At 37.9% G+C, this 20,391-nt stretch overlaps 1 protein-coding gene across 3 annotated transcripts in view; it reads left to right on the top strand.

Annotated features, from left to right (window-relative positions):
- The window catches only part of INTS4 (integrator complex subunit 4), a 237,356-nt gene that overhangs the window by 140,557 nt on the left and 76,408 nt on the right, over positions 1–20,391 (top strand). For 2 of the 3 annotated variants that reach the window (XM_037840820.1, XM_037840818.1), the window contains exons 5-8: positions 11,091–11,276; positions 11,949–11,999; positions 15,848–15,936; positions 17,022–17,142. In XM_037840820.1, the coding sequence (XP_037696748.1) occupies positions 11,091–11,276; positions 11,949–11,999; positions 15,848–15,936; positions 17,022–17,142 (447 nt within the window). The remainder of the gene's footprint in view (positions 1–11,090; positions 11,277–11,948; positions 12,000–15,847; positions 15,937–17,021; positions 17,143–20,391) is intronic. The other variant, XM_037840819.1, reaches the window with a different exon arrangement.

The raw sequence follows: 20,391 nt of genomic DNA, 5'->3' as shown, positions 1-20,391 counted from the left end.
ACTAATGAGTCACATTAGTCATTGGTCAGCTTCGTGTCTGGAAGTTTCTTTGACTTCTCAGCGAGTTTCAGTGTCTTATTTTGATGGATTATTTTGAGTCCTTACATATATAAGGATTGTGAGGACATAAAAGTAGGTTTCCACGTTTTTGTAACTTAAATAACTAGGAGGCAAAGAATGAACTCTGACTTAAAATGGTTGATGGAGCCATTTTTATAATGGAAAGTTCTCACTCTAGGAGCCCCACCATCTGCATAGGAGCTTTCTCACCACCTGTCCTTTGTCCCCTACCCCACGAAAGCCTGCTTGCCTACCTGCTTGCCCACCCCACCTTCACATAGGACTTAGCTTCTCATCAAAAGTCTAGGCTCTCACTTAGTTCAGGAATCTTTCCCTGAAGCATCTCTGATAGGAATCATTAAGAGGTACTCCCTTTCATGACAGACTGTCCTGTTGTTTGACAGTTGCTCTGTTGCTAAGAATTTCATGCTTATGTGTCCCAGATGAGCTAACTTATTTCATCTAATTGGCCCACTCCTACCACTGACCTACTTTATTTTCTGTTTCTTGCCATCGCTGCTCTTCTCTTCCATTTCCTTTCTCCTCTTAATTAGTCCTTGTTTTTTTTTTTCTTAAAGCACATGCTAAGTGCCAGACACTATACTAGGCACTTATAGTTGTTGAATGTTATGTCCCAGACATTATTAGCTGAGTTTACACGCAGTTACCATTATATGAATTTATTTATTTCATTTAGCATAAAATGTTGTGGTAGGGAATATTATTCTTTTTTTTTAAAATTTATTATTTTATTTTATTTTATTATTATTTTTTGAAATAAATTCAAAGTTATATGAACAGTTGCAAAAACAATACTAGCCCCATACACAGAATTCCATCATATCCTGACCCCCCCTCCCCCGGTAGCTCAATCCACCAACTTTAACTTGCTGTCACATTGCTATTTCTTTCCCTCCCTCCCTCCCTCCCTGTCATCCATCATCTATTGCTCTGTCGTCTGAACATATGAGAGTTAGCTGCACACATCCTTGAGCATTCACTATAATTCACGTATACACTTCCCATGAACAAGGACATTCTTCCATGCAATCCCATTAAGCGCAGCTAAGATGTACAATAGATTCAACAATGATAAAAAGCTTACATTCTATATTTCCTTTTCCTTATGTCTCAGCTGTGTCCCTTTGAGCCACCTGTCCTCTATCCTCCTGTCCCATCCAAGTTCATCCTTAGTATTCAATTGTCATCTAGTTAGACTGACTTTTTTTTTTTTTTTTTCAGTTGTGGAAACATATATACAGCCTAAATCTTCCCATTCCACTCCCTCCCTAGCCTTTCATTAGTGGGATTAATCACGTTTAGAATGTTGTAATGCTCTTTCCCACCATCCATTACTAGAAATTTCCCTTCACCTCAAACAGCAACCCTACACTCATTTCTTAACTCCTCCATTGCCCCTTCCCCCATTTCTCTTAACCCATACTCTACTTTTCATCTCTATGGTTATATTCTCTGATAATTTCTTTGTGTTTACTGTGGGGCTTAAAATTAACCTCTTAAATCCATATCAGTCTTGTTTTTCTTTGATACCACCTTCACTTCAATAGGACACCTAAACTATGTTCCTATACTCCTTCATTCCCCCACCTTTATATAGTTGTCTAAAATTACATATTTTACATTGAGTTCAAAACCACTGATTTGTCCTTAGAGTTTGTGTATTTCATATCATGTAGGAAGTAACTAGTGAAATTACAGTTCAAAAATTATTGACTTCTATTTGTATTCCATTGTGGTTGGAGACTGTGCTTTGAGTATATTCAATTTTTTGTTTTTTTTAAATTTCTTGAGGCTTGTTTTATGTCCCAGCCTATGGTCCCTTCTCGAGAAAGATCTGTGATAACCAGAGAAAAGTGAGTGTCCTGGTGATTTGGGATGTAAGGTACTATATATGTCTGTTAAAATTCTCTATATCTCTCTCTCCTTTCCCTGTCTCTCCGCCAGCAGGGCTCCCCTCAGAATCTGAAGTAGGGCAGGTCTTTCATCGGCAGAGTCTCTCAGCATTTGTTTGTCTGTGAAAAATTTAAGCTCTCCCTCAAATCTGAAGGAGAGTTTTGCTGGATAAAGTATTCTTGGTTGGAAATTTTTCTCTCTCAGAGTTTTAAATATGTCATGCCACTGCCTTCTCGCCTCCATGGTTGCTGCTGAGTAGTCACTACTTAATCTTATGTTGTTTCCTTTGTATGTGGTGAATTGCTTTTCTCCTGCTGCTTTCAGAACTTGCTCCTGCTCTTCAGTATTTGACAGTCTGATCAGAATATGTCTTGGAGTGGGTTTATTAGGATTTATTCTATTTGGAGTTTGCTGGGCATTTATGCTTTGTGTATTTATATTGTGTAGAAGGTTTGGGAAGTTTTCCCCAACAATTTCTTTGAATACTCTTTCTAGACCTTTACCGTTCTCTTCCCCTTCTGGGACACCAGTGAGTCTTAAGTTTGGACGTTTTATTTTATCTATCGTATCCCTGAGATCCATTTCGATTTTTTTTATTTTTTTCTCCATTCTTTCTTTTGTTCTTTCATTTTCTGTTCTGTGGGCTTCTAGTACACTGAGATGTTGTTCGGCTTCCTCTACTCTTGTATTGTGAATATCCAGAGTCTTTTTAATTTGGCCAACAGTTTCTTTTATTTCCGTAAGATCTTCTATTTTTTTATTTACTCTTGCTATGTCTTCTTTTTGCTCTTCTAGGGTCTTCTTTATGTAGCTTATATCCTGGGCCATGGTCTTCTTGATGTCTTTTAAATCCTTTGCCATGTTTTCGTTCCTCGATTGTAGATCTTTGATTAATTTTGTGAGGTATACTGTATCTTGCGATATTTTGGTTTGTGTGTTTGGATTTGGATTCTCCATATCTTCTGGTTTTATCTTATGCATTAAGATTTTCTGTTGTTTTTGGCCTCTTGGCATTTGCTTTGCTTGATAGGGCTCTTTCAAGTTGTAAAGAAAAAGGGATATTGATCTAATTTTTCAGGAACACAGTTTGGTGATGTACAGTTTCTCTAACTAACCAGCAGATGGCATCTGTGAGTCATCTATATCCCTTGAGTCAGTTCTCAACCTTTTTTCCACTTTGTGTGGGGAAATGATTCTTGTGGGTTCAGTTGGAGAACTCAGTTTGGGTGTGTTGCTGGAGCTGTCTGCCCTGAATGTGGGGCGTGTGTATGGGTAGCCAGGGAGGAAGTGCAGTTCTAATGTTCAAATCCCCCAGGATCCCAGAGATTCAAGGCCGCCGCAAAAGTCTAAGCCTTCATTTCAGTTCAGCCCCAGCCTCTCTCTCTTGCTGATCCATAAACCACCAGACTTGGCGTAGCGTCCCTGGGTTCTCTGAGCAGATCCCCCCTCCCAGCTGCGCTCCTCCAGTAGTTCAGCCAAGGGAAGGCTGTGCTACATCATCAGAGTGCGCCGTCTCACAAGGGAAGCCCCGGGCCGCCGGGCCGTTCGGCGGCGCACTCCCAGCCCGAAGCAAAAATGGCCGAGCAGGGCGTCTCAGCCCCCTCCTCCTCTCACCGTTCCTCCTTCCCAGCTCCGGGACAACTGGCGGGGCTTTGGGCTGTGGGCACGGCCCCGGGCTGGAGTTTATCCAGCTCTCCGGGGCCTAGCTGCTAGCCGCAGGGTTTCTTTCTGCTTCCGGCTCTCCCCTCCATTCCCCCGAGCCCAAGGGTATCTGCTGCGGGCTATCTTCCCGGCCAGACAGCAAGAGGCCAGCCCAGCCCCCTCTTGCTGTGTTTTACTGTGTGGTTCCCACATTGCTCCTGGAGCCGCTCCTTTTTTTTTTTTTTTTTTTTTTTTATAACAGCCAGCTGGTCTCCATACGCTGACCCCTGGCTTCCCCAGCCCGCTGCGCGGCTGCGAGTCTTCCAGCCAGCTTACTCACTCGTTTCAGAATGCTGACTCCTGGTTTCACCAAGTATACGGCCCCTCTGGAGCTAGGAGCCCTCATCCAGTTGGTGCATCGCTGTAACCGGTATTCTAGGTCACTTTCTGGTTTTTAGCTAGTGTTTTTCACAGAGGCGTTTTTTTTCGCCCTGTCTCAGCTAGCCGCCATCTTAGTGCCCTCTGGTAATATTATTCTTAATATTTTAAATTAAGGGTTTCTGAAAGCTTACAGGGCTGATATAATCACATAAATACTAAGTGGCAGGGCCAGCAATCAAACCTAGGTCTCAGTGATTCCAGTCTGTGCTTATTCAACACTGTGCTACTGTGCCTCTCAAACAAGATGTGAAACATTTGATGAAATCCATTCCTCTGCAAAGCCCCCTACACTTCCTGGAGGCATTCTCTGCACCATTGTGAGTGTGGTTCTGCTATAGCTGCTTGTTTCTTTTTATGGTCTTACTGGTACACTTATGGATAATGTAATATTTTTTGCCTATGAAATAGTATGATTATTTGTGTGTTTAGAATGGTTCAATTTTAAATTTTGAAATAATCTCAAACATATAGAAAAACTGCAAATATAATACAAAGAACTTTTTTTTTCTTGTGAATCATTTGAAAGATATCAATTTGGTGCCCTATTACCTCTGAATACTTTATTGTGTGTTTCATATAAACAAGGATATTCTCTTACTTAACCTCAATATAGTCACCAAAAATAGGACAGTTAGCATCAGTATTTTACCATCTAATCCTCAAATTCCATTTAAGATTCACCGTTTGTCCTAACAATGTCCTTCATAGGAAAACGATGCAACTGAGAATCATATGTTGCATTTAGTTGCTGTCTCTCATTAATCTACTTCAGTCTTCAGTCTTTCCTTGATTTTATGACCTTGTCACCTGTAAAAATTGCAGGACAGAAATTTTGTAGAACCTCTCTGAATTTAGGTTTGTCCATTGTTTTCTTATGATTAAATTCAAGTTTCCATCATTGGCAAGATTATAATAGTATCCTATTAAGTAGTACACAATTTTGATATGTCCATTACTGATGATGTTTACTTTGGTCGCTTGTTTAAGGTGTTGTGTGTAAGCTTCATGGTAAAATTACTTTTTCCATTTGTAATTAATAAGTATTTTGTGAAGAGATACTTTGAAACTATGTAAATATTCCATCTGGCATCACCTTGAATTTATTCATTTATTTATATCAATATAGACTGATAGTTTCCTTTTTTATTAAATAGATCATAATCTGTTACTATCACTATTCATCCTGAGGTTCAAATTCCCTGACTTCTGTGTCCTTTTGACTTGTCTCTAGACTTGTCTCCATCATTATTTTTTTTTAAACATTTTTTATTGTGAAATAAAACATATATACACAAAAGTGGTAACTTTCAAAGTATGATTTAACAAACAGTTATAGAACAAATTTCAAAGAATGTTGTGGGTTGCAGTTCCACAATTTCAGTTGTTTCCTTATTGTGAAATATAACATATATACAGAAAAGTGATAACTTTCAAAGTATGATTTAACAAGTAGTTAGCAAATTTCAAAGAATGTTATGGGCTACAGTTCCACCACTTCAATTATTTCTTTCTATATATATATATTCAGTATTGGTAATTCTTTGTTAAAGAATTAAATCCTAACTTGTCAATTGCTACTCCTCCCTCTCGTTTGATCACTGTCTTAATCTTCAGGGGTATCTGGGCAGTGACCACGCTAACTTGTTCATGTTGAAAAGGGATGTTGAGATCATGGTGAAGGGGAATGCATCTGGTTGATGTTCTTGAAGAGGCTGTTGCCTCTGTGTTTTGGGATTTATTTGGCATAGGAACACTCTGGAAGATTTAAGTTTCTGATAAATAAACTTAGTGAGTGAAACTTTTATGGAGTCTCCGATAGGGACCTGGGTATTCTTTAGGATTTTTGGGACTACCATTGATTTGGGTTTGGCATACTGTGGCCATTTGGAATATCTAGCTGGAGCTTGCCTAAGAGTAACCTCCAGGACAGCCTCTCGACTCTTTGAAATCTCTTAGCCATTGCAACCTTTTTTTTTTTTTTTTTACCTTTCTTTTCCCCCTTTTGGTCAGGAAGGCATTCTCAATCCCTTGATGCCCAGGCCAGGCTCATTCCTCAGAGTTATGTCCCACGTCACCAGGGAGACTCATTCCCTTGGGAGTCATGTCCACATTGGGAGAGGATAATGAATTTATTTGCAGAGTTGGGCTTATAGAGAGAAAGTCCACATCTGAGGAACAAAAGAGTTTCTCTGGAAGTGACTCTTAGGCATAAGTAAATGTAGGCTTAGCCTCCCCTTTACAGCAATAAGTTTCACAAGAGCAAGCCTAAGATTGAGGGCTTGATTTATTAAGTAGGGATTCCTAATTTCACATAGCGTATATTCTGTCCAAGATAAACAATCAGTGTCTCACATTATCTTCACTTAGTTGTACAGTCATCATCACTCTCAATTTTAAACAATTATAACCATAAAACCCCAGAGCTTTTATTGGCCCTTAATTATTTATCCCTAGTATTAGTGTGGTACTAGTAAAGTATTCCTATTAAATATAGTCCACAGTATATAGTTTATCCCATATGCCACTCTGTCGTTAACTCTTTGTACTAGTGTTGTACCTTAGATGTAGATCCTGCAAGCACTTATTTATATTTGTAGTGCCACTCTGTGGGATACATGCCTTTAAACAACCCCTTTCAATCATGTTCACCTTCACTACAGCACTGATACTTATAGTCCCATTAACGAATCATCAGCACCCTTGTCCATTCCCATACTCTTAAGTTCAACTTCGTTAACAGGTCTGTACATATTAGGTAGTCATTCCTTCTTCTCTAGCTTCTGCCTATTGCTGGCTCCCCTATGGTCTACATTTTAAGACACTGATTTTACATTATTCAGGAAGTTCATATTAGTGATAACATACAATATCCATTTTTGTCTGAATTATTTCACTCAGCATTATGTCTTAAAAGTTCATCCATGTTGTCACATGTTTCAGGGCCTCATTCCTCCTTTCTGCTGCATAGTATTCCATCATATGTATACACTTTTTTTTTTTAATCCACTCTTCTGTTGAAGGACACTTGGATTGTTTCCATCTCTTGGCAATTGTGAATAATGTTGCTCTGAACACTGGTGTGCAAATGTCTGTTCACATCACTGCTTTCAAATTTTCTGAGTATATATCGAGTAGTGGAATTGCTGGATCACAGGGTAACTTGATATTTAGTTTTCTGAGGAACCACCAAACTGTCTTCCACAGTGGCTGTACCATTATACAGTCCCACCAGCAATGAATAAGAGTTTCAATTTCTCCACATCCTGTCTGGCATTTGTAGTTTCCTGTTTTTTAAAGGGCAGCCATTCTTATTGGTGTGACATGATATTTCATTGTGGTTTTGATTTGCATTTCCCTAATAGTGAAGATGAAAATTTTTTTCATGTTTTTTTTAGCCATTTGTATTTCCTCTTAGGAAAAATGTCTTTTCATATCTTTTGACCATTTTGTAACCGGGCTGTTTGTACTATTGTTGTTGAGTTGTAGGATTTTGTTACATATGCTGTATGCCAGTTTCTTATCAGATGTGTGGTTTCCAAATATTTTCTCCCATTGATTTGGCTGCCTCTTCACCTTTTTGACAAAGTCCTTTGAGGCACAGAAACTTTTGATTTTAAGGAGTTTCCATTTGTCTATTTTTTTCTTTTGTGCTTGTGGTTTGGGAGTAAGTTCTAAGAAGCTACCTCCTAATACTAGGTCTTGAAGATGTTTCCCTATATTATCTTCTAGGAGTTATGGTACTGGCTCTTACATTTAGATCTTTGATCCACTTTGAGTTAGTTTTTGTATAGGGTGTGTGGTAGGGGTCCTCTTTCTTTTGGATATGGATATCCAGTTCTCCCAGCCCCATTTGTTGAAAAGGACTATTCTGTCCCAATTCAGTGGATTTGGGGGCCTTGTTAAAAATCAGTTGACCATAGATCTGGGGGGCTATTTCCGAACTCTTGATTTGGTTCCATTGATCAATATGTCTTTCTTTGTGCCAGTACCATGCTGTTTTTACTACTGTGGCTTTATAGTAGCCTTTAAAGTCAGGAACTGTAAGCCCTCCCATTTCGTTCTTCTTTCTTAGAATGTTTTTGGCTATTCAAAGCCCTTTTCCCTTCCAAATAAATTTGATAACTAGATTTTCCAAGTCTGCAAAGTATGTTGTTGGAATTTTGATTGGAATTGCATTGAATCTGTAGATCAGTTTGGGTAGGATTGATATCTTAATGACAGTTAGCCTTCCTGTCTATGAACAAGGAGTATCTTTCCACCTATTTTGGTCTTCTTTGATTTCTTTTAGTAAAGTTATGTAATTTTCTGTGTAGAGGTCTTTTACGTCCTTGGTTAAGTTTATTCCTAGGTACTTGTTTTTTTTTTTAGGTGGTATTGTGAATGGAATTTTTTCCTTAAGTGCCTCTTCAGTAAGGTCATTACTAGAGTATAGGAACATTACCAACTTTTGTGCATTAATCTTGTTATCTTGCCACTTTGCTGAATTTGTTAGCTCTAGCTCAAGTAGCTTTGTCATTGATTTCTCAGGATTTTCCAAATATAAGATCATATCATCTGCAAATAGTGTCAATTTTATTTCTTCCTTTCCAATTTGGATGCCTTTTATTGGTTTGGATTGCTCTGGCTAGCACTTCTAGCATAATGTTGAATAACAGTGGTGACAGCGGGCATCCTTGTCTCATTCCTGATCTTAGGGGGAAGGCTTTCAGTCTCTCACCATTGAGTACTGTATGCTGGCTGTGGGTTTTTCATATATGCCCTTTATTATATTGAGGAAGTTTCCTTCAATTCCTACCTTGTGATGTCTTTTTATCAAAAAAAGATGCTAAATTTTGTGGAATACTTTTTCAGTGTCTATTGAGATGATCATTTGATTTTTACCTTTCGATTTGTTAATGTGTTGTATTACATTGATTGATTTTCTTATGTTGAACTACCATTGCATGCCTTCAATTTACCCTTCTTGGTTATGGCATATGATTCTTTTAATGCATCTTTAGATTCGATTTGCAAGTATTTTAGTGACAATTTTTGCATCTGTATGCATTAGGGAAATTGGCCTGTAGTTTTGCTACTGTGGTTTTTTTAGTAAATTCCTGACATCATATTGTTTCCTCCATATATACTTCAGCACATATCTCTAACTGATATTTTAAAAAATATAGCTATGATGCCATTATTAACCGTAATTCTTTGATACATTAAAATTTCCTTAATTACATTAAAGATATCTTTTTATGGTTGGTTTGTTTTAGATTAGACCCCATAAAGATCTACATAGTGTATTTGTATAGTCTCTTAATTTTCTTTTAATCTGTAACAGTGTTCCCTTCTTCTTTTTTCACTTCTTCTCCCCCTACCTTTTTTTTTTTTTTTTTTTTTTAATTGAAGAGACTGGGTCATTTGTTGGGTAGAATGTCCTACATTCTGGATTTGGCTGATTGCTTCCTTTTGGTATCCTTTAAACATTGACAGTGAGAACCCCTAGCAATTGGTTCCTTTGTCCTTTCAACCTGAACTCCATTATTGTTTGACATCTTCCTTTCTTTCTGGTACAAGATGTCCCAAGCTCTTCTTACATTTTTTTTTTTGTCCCAATCCTGAAACTAGCCATTCTCTAAGAAGTTTTGTGAATCCAGGCTTTTTAAATTTCAACTCCCGTTCACTTTTCTCTATACCAATGTCTTTCAGATTGAGGTTCTGGGTAATGCAATTAGTTTCATGGATCTGGGATTGGTATTTTTTTGAAAAACAAACTGGAATTTAAATATCAGAGAGAGTACATCACAAGACATAAGAGTAAATATGGTTTTGCTAAACTTTCTGTATATATGTTTATATGTTACTTGTGCGTTGCAATATGATGTGTATTTCTTACTGTGGTTTCCAGTCAAAATAAGTTTGAAAGTCAGAGTTCCATACCATATGATTACCTGGTGACAACTTTATTTTTTAAAGTATTTCCAGGTCCTATTACTTCACGATACAAAAAGTTTATTTTAGTTGCATTGGAGTAGTTGTGTGTGAGAGATAACTGATCATTTGTTGAAAAGTCTGATAATAGAAAAATGTAAAAGATTGACAGTAGTAAGTGTTGACAAGAATGTAGCACAACTGGATAATTCATGTACCACTGGTGGAAGTGTAAATTGATACAACCGCTTTGGAAAACTATTTCTCAATATCTTAAGCTATACATATGCATGTCCTATGACTCAGTAATTCTACTTCTATGTGTGTATCCATCAAAAATGCCAATGTGTTTACCATAAGCCACATACAAGAATATTTGTGGTATCACTATTCAAAATAGCCAAAAACTGGAAACAACCCAAATGTCCATCAATAGTAGAATGGATAAACTGATTATGTTTCACGAATGTAATACTATACAGTAATAAGAATGAATGAATCATTGCTCTATGCCATATCATGAATGAATCTTGCCAACATAATGTTGAGTGAAAGAATCCAGATTCCATATGATTCCATTTTATGTAGCACAAAAATAGGCAAAATAAACATGTTAGAAGTTAGGAGAGTGATGATTTTTGGTGGGTAGGTAATTGCTGGGAGCAGACATGAGGGATGTTTCTGGGGTGGTGTCAATGTTCTATTTCTTTATCTGGTTGCTTGATATATATGTTTATTCACTTTGTGAAAATTCAGTGATATTCATTCACTTATTTTTGCAGATTACTTCATTGAAATTGAAAAAATTTAAAACATCTACATTTTTGTCTTGTTTGTTAAATGTGATTCAATTGCCATTTTTAAAATACCTACTCTGTACAAGGCCAAGTGCTAGAGCTACTAAGATGAACAAATGGCAGTCCCATCTGCCAAGGACTCATGATATTTTTGGGAAGACGCATTCTCCAATAACATGATGCAAGACAGACAGACTGTAATGAGACTGTAGTGTTTGAAATCATTCCTAAAATTGACATTATGCTTTTGTTTCTTTTTTTGTTGTGTGTTTTTTTTTAAGGTATCTTAATCATTTCCTTTTACTCCCTTTTTTCTTTTTATAGCACCTGACGGATACCTCCCATGGTGTAAGAAATAAGTGCTTGCAATTACTTGGCAATCTTGGTTCGTTGGAGAAAAGTGTCACAAAGGATGCTGAAGGCCTAGCTGTTAGAGATGTACAGAAGATTATTGGGGATTACTTCAGTGACCAGGACCCGCGTGTCAGAACAGCAGCTATAAAAGCCATGGTAATTATGATCAATGAAAGTAACATGGAATAGGCTTTTGTTTTTGTTTTTCTCTATTTTTTTTTTTTTTTTTTTTTTAAGTCCATGGCTAATGCTGACTTGGATGCATTCTGAACACCCCAGCTTACACTTGCATCCTTTTAGGAAGATGTTGGTGATGGAACTTCAAGGCCCATATTCTTGTATAATGGCTGTACTTTTCTTTAGGCTTTGGTAACTTTTACCTGTATTTCTGAATCACCGAAGGAATAACCTGTACCTGTTGTAATAGAACACCAAGCCACATCACTCCTCCAGGTCCCCCTCCCAGCAGAGACTTGGTATTATGTTACAGTAGGTACAGGTTGTACCTTCCAGGTTTCAGACATACAGGTGAATGTTACCAGAGGAGGTGCTTTTTTGAGGAGAGGTGGTGTTAACCATTTCTTCCTCAGTCTTATTTCATGTTTTTCTGATAACCCGCTAGGACATTCCATAGGTTAGATTTATTATGTGTTTGAGTGCTTCTATTGAAAAGTCTTTGACTAGGCTTCTTATTTATATAGCACAGATTTTGACTAAAGGGAACCATGTTAGTCTGATGTGATGGAAGGAAATATGGGGGACTGTGGGGAGATATTGGAAATGTTGATTTGCTTTCTCAAATACTTAAGCTATATTTTTATTATTTAGTTGCAGCTCCATGAAAGAGGACTGAAATTACACCAAACAGTTTATACTCAGGTACTTTAAATGGCTACTGTCTGGAGGGGAGGCAGTATCATGAAGCTGGGAGGGTAGCATTGCAGATTATCAGAATTTGGAAACTTAAGGACTTCAGCTGGCTGGAAGTGGCAACATTAATTGAGATGTTTGTGAAGTCAAATGTTTTTGGATTCAAAACATACTTTGCAAGAAAAGAATGGGGGGTGGGAGGTATGTCATTTAACATCACTAACACGTGGGAAAAGGACATTTAGGTAGCTCAATATAAACACTCAGAGTAGATGAAGAGAAGTGTAGTGTTCAGAATAAGGAAAGTGGTATTCTTGCTGATTTCTGTTTTGGTTGGACCATACATGAAGTCAGTTTTAGGTACCAAACATAACATACTAGAGTGTTAATGGAGGAGGGTGACTGAGACCATGAGATCATATGAAAAAAATGTCTTATGAATGTTGCAGTATTGTAAAAGAAAGGCAAATGAAGTTGTGGTTTCACTAAATAGAAGCTAATCAACTGCATAACCTAAAGTCCTTATAAGGTAGTGTTTATCTTGGAGGATGATTGAATGAATCTAGTGACAGGAGATCTAGATCTATGCTCAGTAACTTTTATCTAGTTACTATTGGTAGGCTAGATTTTGTTGTCTACCAATAGTGGTTTTATCTCTTGGGAAGATGATAAATCATCTGAGCCCCTATGGATGATGTGTAAGCAAAGTTTAGCTTTTTTACAAAATGAAATTTGTACAGAATGCTTGTGTGGGTGTTACTAACACCTTCTCTCTCTATAGGAAATCTGTGTGGGAAGTTAAATACTTAAAGGAATCTTGGAGGAAAGAGAGTTAGGTGGCATAAGACTATGTGAGTAATCCAAGCAAGCAATGATGAAGGCCTCAGGGAACTGAGGAGACAGTGATGGGGGAGGGTTTGCAATAGATGATATAATTTATGAGTTTATAATGAGTGCAGTTTTGGTTATGTTGAATTTGAAGGGTTAGTGGGATATCCGTGAGGAGAGGTCCAAGCAGTCGGTAGTTTTGAAGGTCTGGAGTTCAGGAGAGATTAGAGCTGGAGGTTGGTGTTTGGAGCCATCAGTATCTAGAGGCTATGGGGTTACCCAGGGAGAGTGAGTAGATCATATCAGAGACTGTAGATGGAGCCATGGGGGAAGTTCCACAATTTAAGAGGTGGGCAGAAGAAAGAAACCCTGGAATGGAACTGAGTAGCAGCCAGATGTAGGAGGAGGAAAAATATATCCCAAACCAGGCAGGGGAGAGTTCTCACAGTCAACAGTGTCAAATGGTGGTGAGAGGTCAATTAGGACTGAAGTCTCTTCATTGAACCTAGGAGCAAAATGACCATTAGTGAGTTTAAAGAGCAATTTTAGTGGAGTGGTTGGTATGGGAGCCAGTTTAGGGTCAGTTGAGTTTAGCAGTTGAAGAGTGATTATAGATTGTATTTTAAAGAAACTTTGCTGGAACGGTGTTCTGGTTTGCTAAGCTGCCAAAATGCAAAATACCAGAAATGGATTGGCTTTTGCAATGGGGGTGTATTAGTTCACAAATTTACAGTTCTAAGGCCATGAAAATGTCCTCTTGTCCGATCAACAAGAGGGTACCTTCACTGAAGAAAGGCCACTGGCATCTGGGGTTCCTCTGTCACATGGGAAGGCATATGGCCAGAGTCTGCTGGGCTTGTCTTAGCTTCCCCAGGGCAAACTCTGGATTTCATCTCTTAGTGCTTCTCTTGGACGGCTGCCTCTAAAATGTGTCTGGATATTTTCTCTGTCTCTTTCAGCTTCTTCAAGTGTCTGGGTCTGTGTCAGCTTTTAGCTCTCTTAAGTCCTCCAGGAAACTAATCAAGACCCACCTTGAATGGGCAGGATCACACTTCCATGGAAATAATGTAATCAAAAGGTCCCACCCTCAGTTGGGTGGATCACATCTCCATGGAAACAAACTAATCAAGAGGTCCCACCCACAATATGTCAGCCCTCACAAGATTGCATTAAAGAACATGGCTTTTTATGGGGTACATAATAGATTCAAACCAGCACAGATGGAAAGGAAGAACAGAAGATAGTAGATAGAAGGGAGCATAGGATTAAGAAAGGGCTTTTTGTATTTTAGAGATTGTCACTTGAATATGTTTATATGCTGAAGGGAGAGCTGGTTGGTCAGGAGAAGTTGATGATAGAAGAGACAGAGGAAGATAAATGCTAGAGTAAATTTCTTGAGACAGAAAATGGGATTCATGAGCTGATTTGTTCAACAAAAATTAATGAGTACTGAATGCTGGTTGTATAACTGGAGCATGTCAGATAAGATCCATGTCCCTCACATTCTCATGGGCAAGACAGGCAATTAAGAAATAAATAAATAAAGTAACTACAGCATATGAGTAGTGATATGAAGTAAATAAACAAGGTGCTATGATAGAGAATCACCTATTTTGGAAGATGGTTAGTGAGGCCTGTGTGAGGAGATGATGGGATCTTTAGCAAAAGTAGAAGGACTGGGGACTAGAAAGGATATGTCTTTCACAGATATTGAGAAAACAATGTATGGGAGAATGCAAATATAAATGAATTTATAGCTGTTGTGGAATAGTTGAGAGAGTTCGGGCCTGAGAATTCTGATTTTCTCAGATAAGCAGGTGGTCTCATAGCTGGATACTGAGGTAATGGAATAGGGTTTCTGAGGATTAGGTAAGGAAAAGCTGCCTTGGGAAATGGGATTGGAAACTGAGTAGGGGTATAAAAGATTTCAGAGTAGGCCAATAAGGTTCTAGATCACAAGCCACCCAATCCCCTAGGGAGTATGGTTTTCTTTCCCAGTGCTCTGTAGTCCTTGTGAGGAATAGAGATTTGGGGTTTGTAGGGCAGTTGTAGCAGAAATCCTGGTGCGTGTGTATGTGTACACGCGTGCATGCATACCAACAGTGCTGTTAGGAGAATAAAGGAATGGAAAGGCATGGAGTGAGGAGAAAAGGAATTTGGAGAAAAGGGATAGGATTAAAGTAGTAGTTCTCATCGGGGGCGATTTTGCTCCTCAGGGACATTTGGCAACCTGTGGAGATATTTTTGGGTGTTAAAATGGAGTGGGGAGGATGCTATTAGCATCTAGTGATAGAAGCCAGGGATGTTGCTAAAATTCCTACAATGCACAGGACAGCACCACCCCAACAAAGAATTATCTGGCCCAAAATGTAAATAGTGCTGAGGTTAAGAAACCCTAGTTAAAAGGACTGGGTAGGCTCAGAGGGAAGAACTGGAGGAGGAGGATGCTGTGGCCAGAGGATGGAATATAGGATTTAAAACTTTCAGAAATGGAGCGGTTCTGGGTGTGGTTGACCTCTAGTGTGTTGCCATGACTGTGGGTGGGTGGAGTAGGGATGCTACATTTCAGATCAAAGTAAACTGGAATCACCTGGTCTCTGTTGGCAGTCAGCATTCAATTCTACATTTACTTAGAGTGCTTGAGTTTTCAGATGGACTGACAGAAATGTGTGCTTTGATCTTACAGGCAAGGAAAATAAAAACATCTTTGGTGTTTGAGCACGTGGGAGTAGTACCATGGGATCTGGGTAGGATTTGATAGGCTTGATGCCATTGTAGATGGCTTTTGTGCTGTCAGTCTGTAGTGGGTTCTGCTCTCAGACGTGGGGTTGGGGGTACCAGTGAGAAAACAGCCAGAGCAGCTGACCAAGACCGAGAATTCTTTATGTAGGGCAAAGGTTCAAGAAGATAAAAACTCCCATGAGTATTTTGATGGCAACCTTATCCAGCCACACTATCATCCTTTGAAAATAATTTGAACATCACCCGGGAGTGCACAGAACTAATAGACTTGAAATCTTGCTTTGCAGGCCTGTAAATTGCTCTCTGATGATTATGAACAAGTGCGCAGTGCTGCCGTCCAGCTTGTCTGGGTTGTCAGTCAGCTCTATCCTGAAAGGTTAGTGTGGGTGTAAGCCAGCTTTTGTTCATTGCTAATGCACTCTTCTCTCCTCCCACCATGCAAAAAGCCCACCTCCAGAAAAGGAATGTTGGTTAGATTTCTGGAAGGCAGTGTGGAATAAGGGAAAAGCATAGATCCCCAAAATCAAGAAGCATAGTCCTTGTTTTTTTAGCTCTGCCATGAAATTTCTTTGTTCCCTGGGAAAGATACTTAACTTTTCTGGATCTCAAGCTCCAATCTATAAAAGAAGAGATTGGACTAGCTTTCTGAAGTGCATTTCAGTGATACTTTTTTTTTTTTTTAATCTCTAAAATTATTTTAGCAAATACAAATGCCAGATAAAGATACCAGGTGAGTTTGAGAATAATGATCCCTTCTGTAGTGTTACCTATGTAGTGTTTTCCTGGTCAAAAATATTTTCACATCAATTAAATCATTTGATTCTTACAGTGATTCTGTGATATGTAGGGACAAATATTATTTATCCTGAGAGGTTAAGTAACTTGACCAAGGTTTTATGGTTGATGAATGGCTGAACAGTGCTCAAGCCTGAATCTAGCTCTATTTCCTTTCCATTAAACTGCCTCCTGAAACCTGAAAACTGGAATGAGTTAATAAACTTATTGGACTAGGTTCCATTTTGTAGTTTATTAGTAGTTAGCCACTTAAAACTAAAATACTAATTGGAAATTGCCTCTTCTTTAAGGACCAGGTATGCAAATGTGTTTTATGTTGCTTTCTTCTTAGATTTACTAAATTTAAGCAATGCATTTACAGGAGAGAATAAACTTAAGTATATAAGACATTCTATGTAGTTAATTTTTGATATCCTCACAAGTCCTTGAAACCTTGATAGATTAAACACTTTTATTCAAGGCACTGACACTTTGCCTTACAACTAACAGGGTTGGTTCATATTCTCAGAGTGATTTGTTTACTCTGAAATGTATTTCATCATTCTAGGATTTGAACTATTCAGTTATCATTTCCAGGTGTGCTAGCTTTCATTGCTCATTCTCAGTTTATTGAACCTGCAGGCTTAGACTCATGTTCTGTCATATGTGGCTTTTCTTTTAATTTAGCATTGTCCCAATCCCTTCGTCTAATGAAGAAATTCGTTTAGTTGATGATGCGTTCGGAAAAATTTGTCACATGGTCAGTGATGGTTCCTGGGTGGTTCGAGTTCAAGCTGCAAAGCTGTTGGTAAGTTATTTTTCTTTAATGAGCACACTACCTGTTAATCTTAGTGCAAACATTTTAAGTAACTAGAGATAGGGACAGGTGTGACTCACTTTAAGAAAACTAAGAGTTTCTGGGTTTTCTAAAAAAAAAAAAAATGATTCACTTTCCTATGGAGAAGTAGTCTTTTAGAACTAGAAGGAATCTTAAAGGTAATCCAGTCCAACCTTGTTATTTAACATATGAGACAGCCAAGGCTCAAAGGAAAGGAAAATAATAAAATTAGTTGCTGCCATTTACTAAGTACTTATGTCCTAGATATTTTGTTAGAAGCCCCTTTGCATACATTTCATTTAGTCTTAACAGTGACTCTGCAAGATAGATATGCTGTTACACCCATTTTCCAGTTGAGAAAACTGTGTCTCTGAGAGGTGAAGTTAATTACCCAGTTTACACAAATAGAAAGTGGTGGGACTGAGATTCAGAGCCCGATCTTCCTGATGTTTAACCTGGTTCATGCTGTTTTGCCATTAGGGATTCATAGCACATTAAAAAAAAATATTAACTTCCAGAAGTAGAACTGTCTTATGGTAGGAAGAGTGTTGGTAGGAAGAGGTGATACCTTAATTTTCCAGCTGTGTTGCCTTGGACATGTCACTTGATCTTACCCCATCTCTGAAGTGAAGTTAAATAGCTCTTCTGTTTACCTCAGAGGTTTGTCATGAAGTTCAAATGAGATAACGTCTATAAAAAGGTTTTATAAATTGTAAAATACTATACTATGGAGGGTGGTGATGATGATTGTAGTATATCAATATATATAAGTATACAAAATGTATAAATATCATAGCTAGAAAATAGTAAGTGAGGATATTAAAAAATTATAGTTCTTATTAAAAAATAGATGCTTTAGATTAAAAAAATGAATGTTAGATGTGGTGTTGGCTCAGATCTATGTAACAAACAAGGCAACTACCTGTGCTATGTAGAGATAAGAAAAAGTGGTTTTGAAATAACTTTAGCTAAAATAATACAAAAATTGCTCTCCTATAGTAGTAGCAAAGGTGTTCTGGGTAAGGATATTCCCAAAGAACATGTAACTTTCTTGGAAAATGTGACTGGAGTAAAGATCAGGAGCTTGTATAAAGCATTCTCATATTTACTAACTTGGGAATTAGAGAAAGTCCCAGATACAGTCCTTAAGAATGCCTAAGGCCTGCTCTGATGACCTCCTAACTGATCTGTTTCCATTTATTTTTTATTTTTATTTTTTGCAGTATATGGCTTTTAGTATAATCACAGTTGTGCATTTATCAACACAATCAATTTTAGAAAATTTTCATTACTCCAAAAAGAAAACTCCATACCCCTTAGCAGTCACCTCTCAATCCCTCTGTCCTTTCCCAGCCCTACATAACCACTGATATAATTCTGTCTCTGTAAGTTTATTTACATGTTATATAAATTGAATCACATAATATGTAGTACTTTGTGTCTGGTTTCTTTCACTTAGAATAAAACTTTTTTACAAATTATGGTTTTTTTTTTTAGTTAGAGAAGTTGCAGGCTTACAGAAAAGTCATATAAAAAGTACAACATTCTCATATACCCCCAATAATTGATACTGTGTTAGTGTGTTCCCTTTATTACAGTTGATGAAAGAATATTAAAATAGTACTGTGAATCATAGTCCATAGTTGACATTGGGTGTATTTTTTCCCATATATTACCCTATTATTAATACCTTATAATAGTGTCATAAATTTGTTATAATTCATGAAAGAATATTATTATATTTTTACTATTAACCATAGTCCATCATCCACAACAGGGTTCACTGTGTTACACAGTCTCATGTTTTATCTTTTAACTTTCCTTCTAGTAGCATACGTGATCCAAAACTTACCCTTTCAACCTCATTCACTAACCTAATTCAGTGCTGTTTATTATACTCACAATAATGTGCTACCATCACCACTTTTTTTCCATTTTCAAACATTTACAATCACCTAAATAGAAATTCTGTACCAATTAAGCATCATAGCTCCTTTCTCTACCCCCATTCTATCCTCTGGTAACGAATATTCTAGATTTTAACTCTGTGAGTTTGCTTATTATATTTAGTTCCTCTGGTAACGAATATTCTAGATTTTAACTCTGTGAGTTTGCTTATTATATTTAGTTCATATCAGTGGGATCATACAGTATTTGTCTTTTTGTGTCTGGCTGATTTCATTCAACACTTCACTCCTTACAGCTGAGTAATATTCTGTCGTGTGTGTGTGTGTGTGTGTGTGTGTGTGTGTGTGTGTATCACATTTTGTTTATTCATCGGTTGATAGACACTTGGGTTGTTTGCACCTTTTGGCAATTGTGAATAATGTCACTGTGAACATCAGTGTAAAAATGTCTCTTTGAGTCCCTGCTTTCAGTTCTTCTGGAGATATACGTAGTAGTGGGATTGCCAGGTTGTATGGCAGTTATATATTTAGCTTCCTGAAGAATTGCCAAACTGTCTTCCACAACGGCTGTACCATTATACATTCCCACCAGCAGTGAGTGTTCCTATTTCTCCACATCCTCTCCAACACTTGTAGTTTCCTGTTTTTTTTTTAATAGTTGCCAGTCTAGTGGGTGTGGAAAGGTATCTCATTGTGGTTTTGATTTGTATTTCCCTAATAGCTAGTGATGTTGAGCATCTTTTCATGTGCTTTTTAGCCATTTGTATTTCCTCTTTGGAAAAATGTCTATTCACGTGTTTTGGCTGTTTGTTAATTGGGTTGTTTGTCTTTTCATTTTTGAGTTGTAGGATTTCTTTATATATCCTGGATTTTTTTAATTTTTTTAAAGCAATTTTATTGATATGTATTGTTCCAGTTTGCTAATGTTGCTGGAATGCAAAACACTGGAGATGGATTGGCTTTTATGAAGGGGATTTATTTGGTTATACAGTTACAGTCTTAAGGCCATAAAGTGTCCAAGGTAACACATCAGCAATCGGGTACCTTCACTGGAGGATGGCCAGGGGTGTCCGGAAAACTCTGTTAGCTGGGAAGGCACATGGCTGGCGTCTGCTCCAAAGTTCTGGTTTCAAAATGGCTTTCTCCCAGGATGTTACTCTCTAGGCTGCAGTTCCTCAAAAATATCACTCTTAGTTGCACTTGGGGTATTTGTACTCTCTCAGCTTCTCCAGAGCAAGAGTCTTCTTCCAACCGCCATCTTCAAACTGTCTCTCATCTGCAGCTCCTGTGCTTTCTTCAGAGTGTCCCTCTT

Source organism: Choloepus didactylus, chromosome 6 (genome assembly GCF_015220235.1).
Source record: "Choloepus didactylus isolate mChoDid1 chromosome 6, mChoDid1.pri, whole genome shotgun sequence".
Taxonomy (NCBI): Eukaryota; Metazoa; Chordata; class Mammalia; order Pilosa; family Megalonychidae; genus Choloepus; species Choloepus didactylus.
This window is presented reverse-complemented; position numbering and strand designations above follow the sequence as displayed.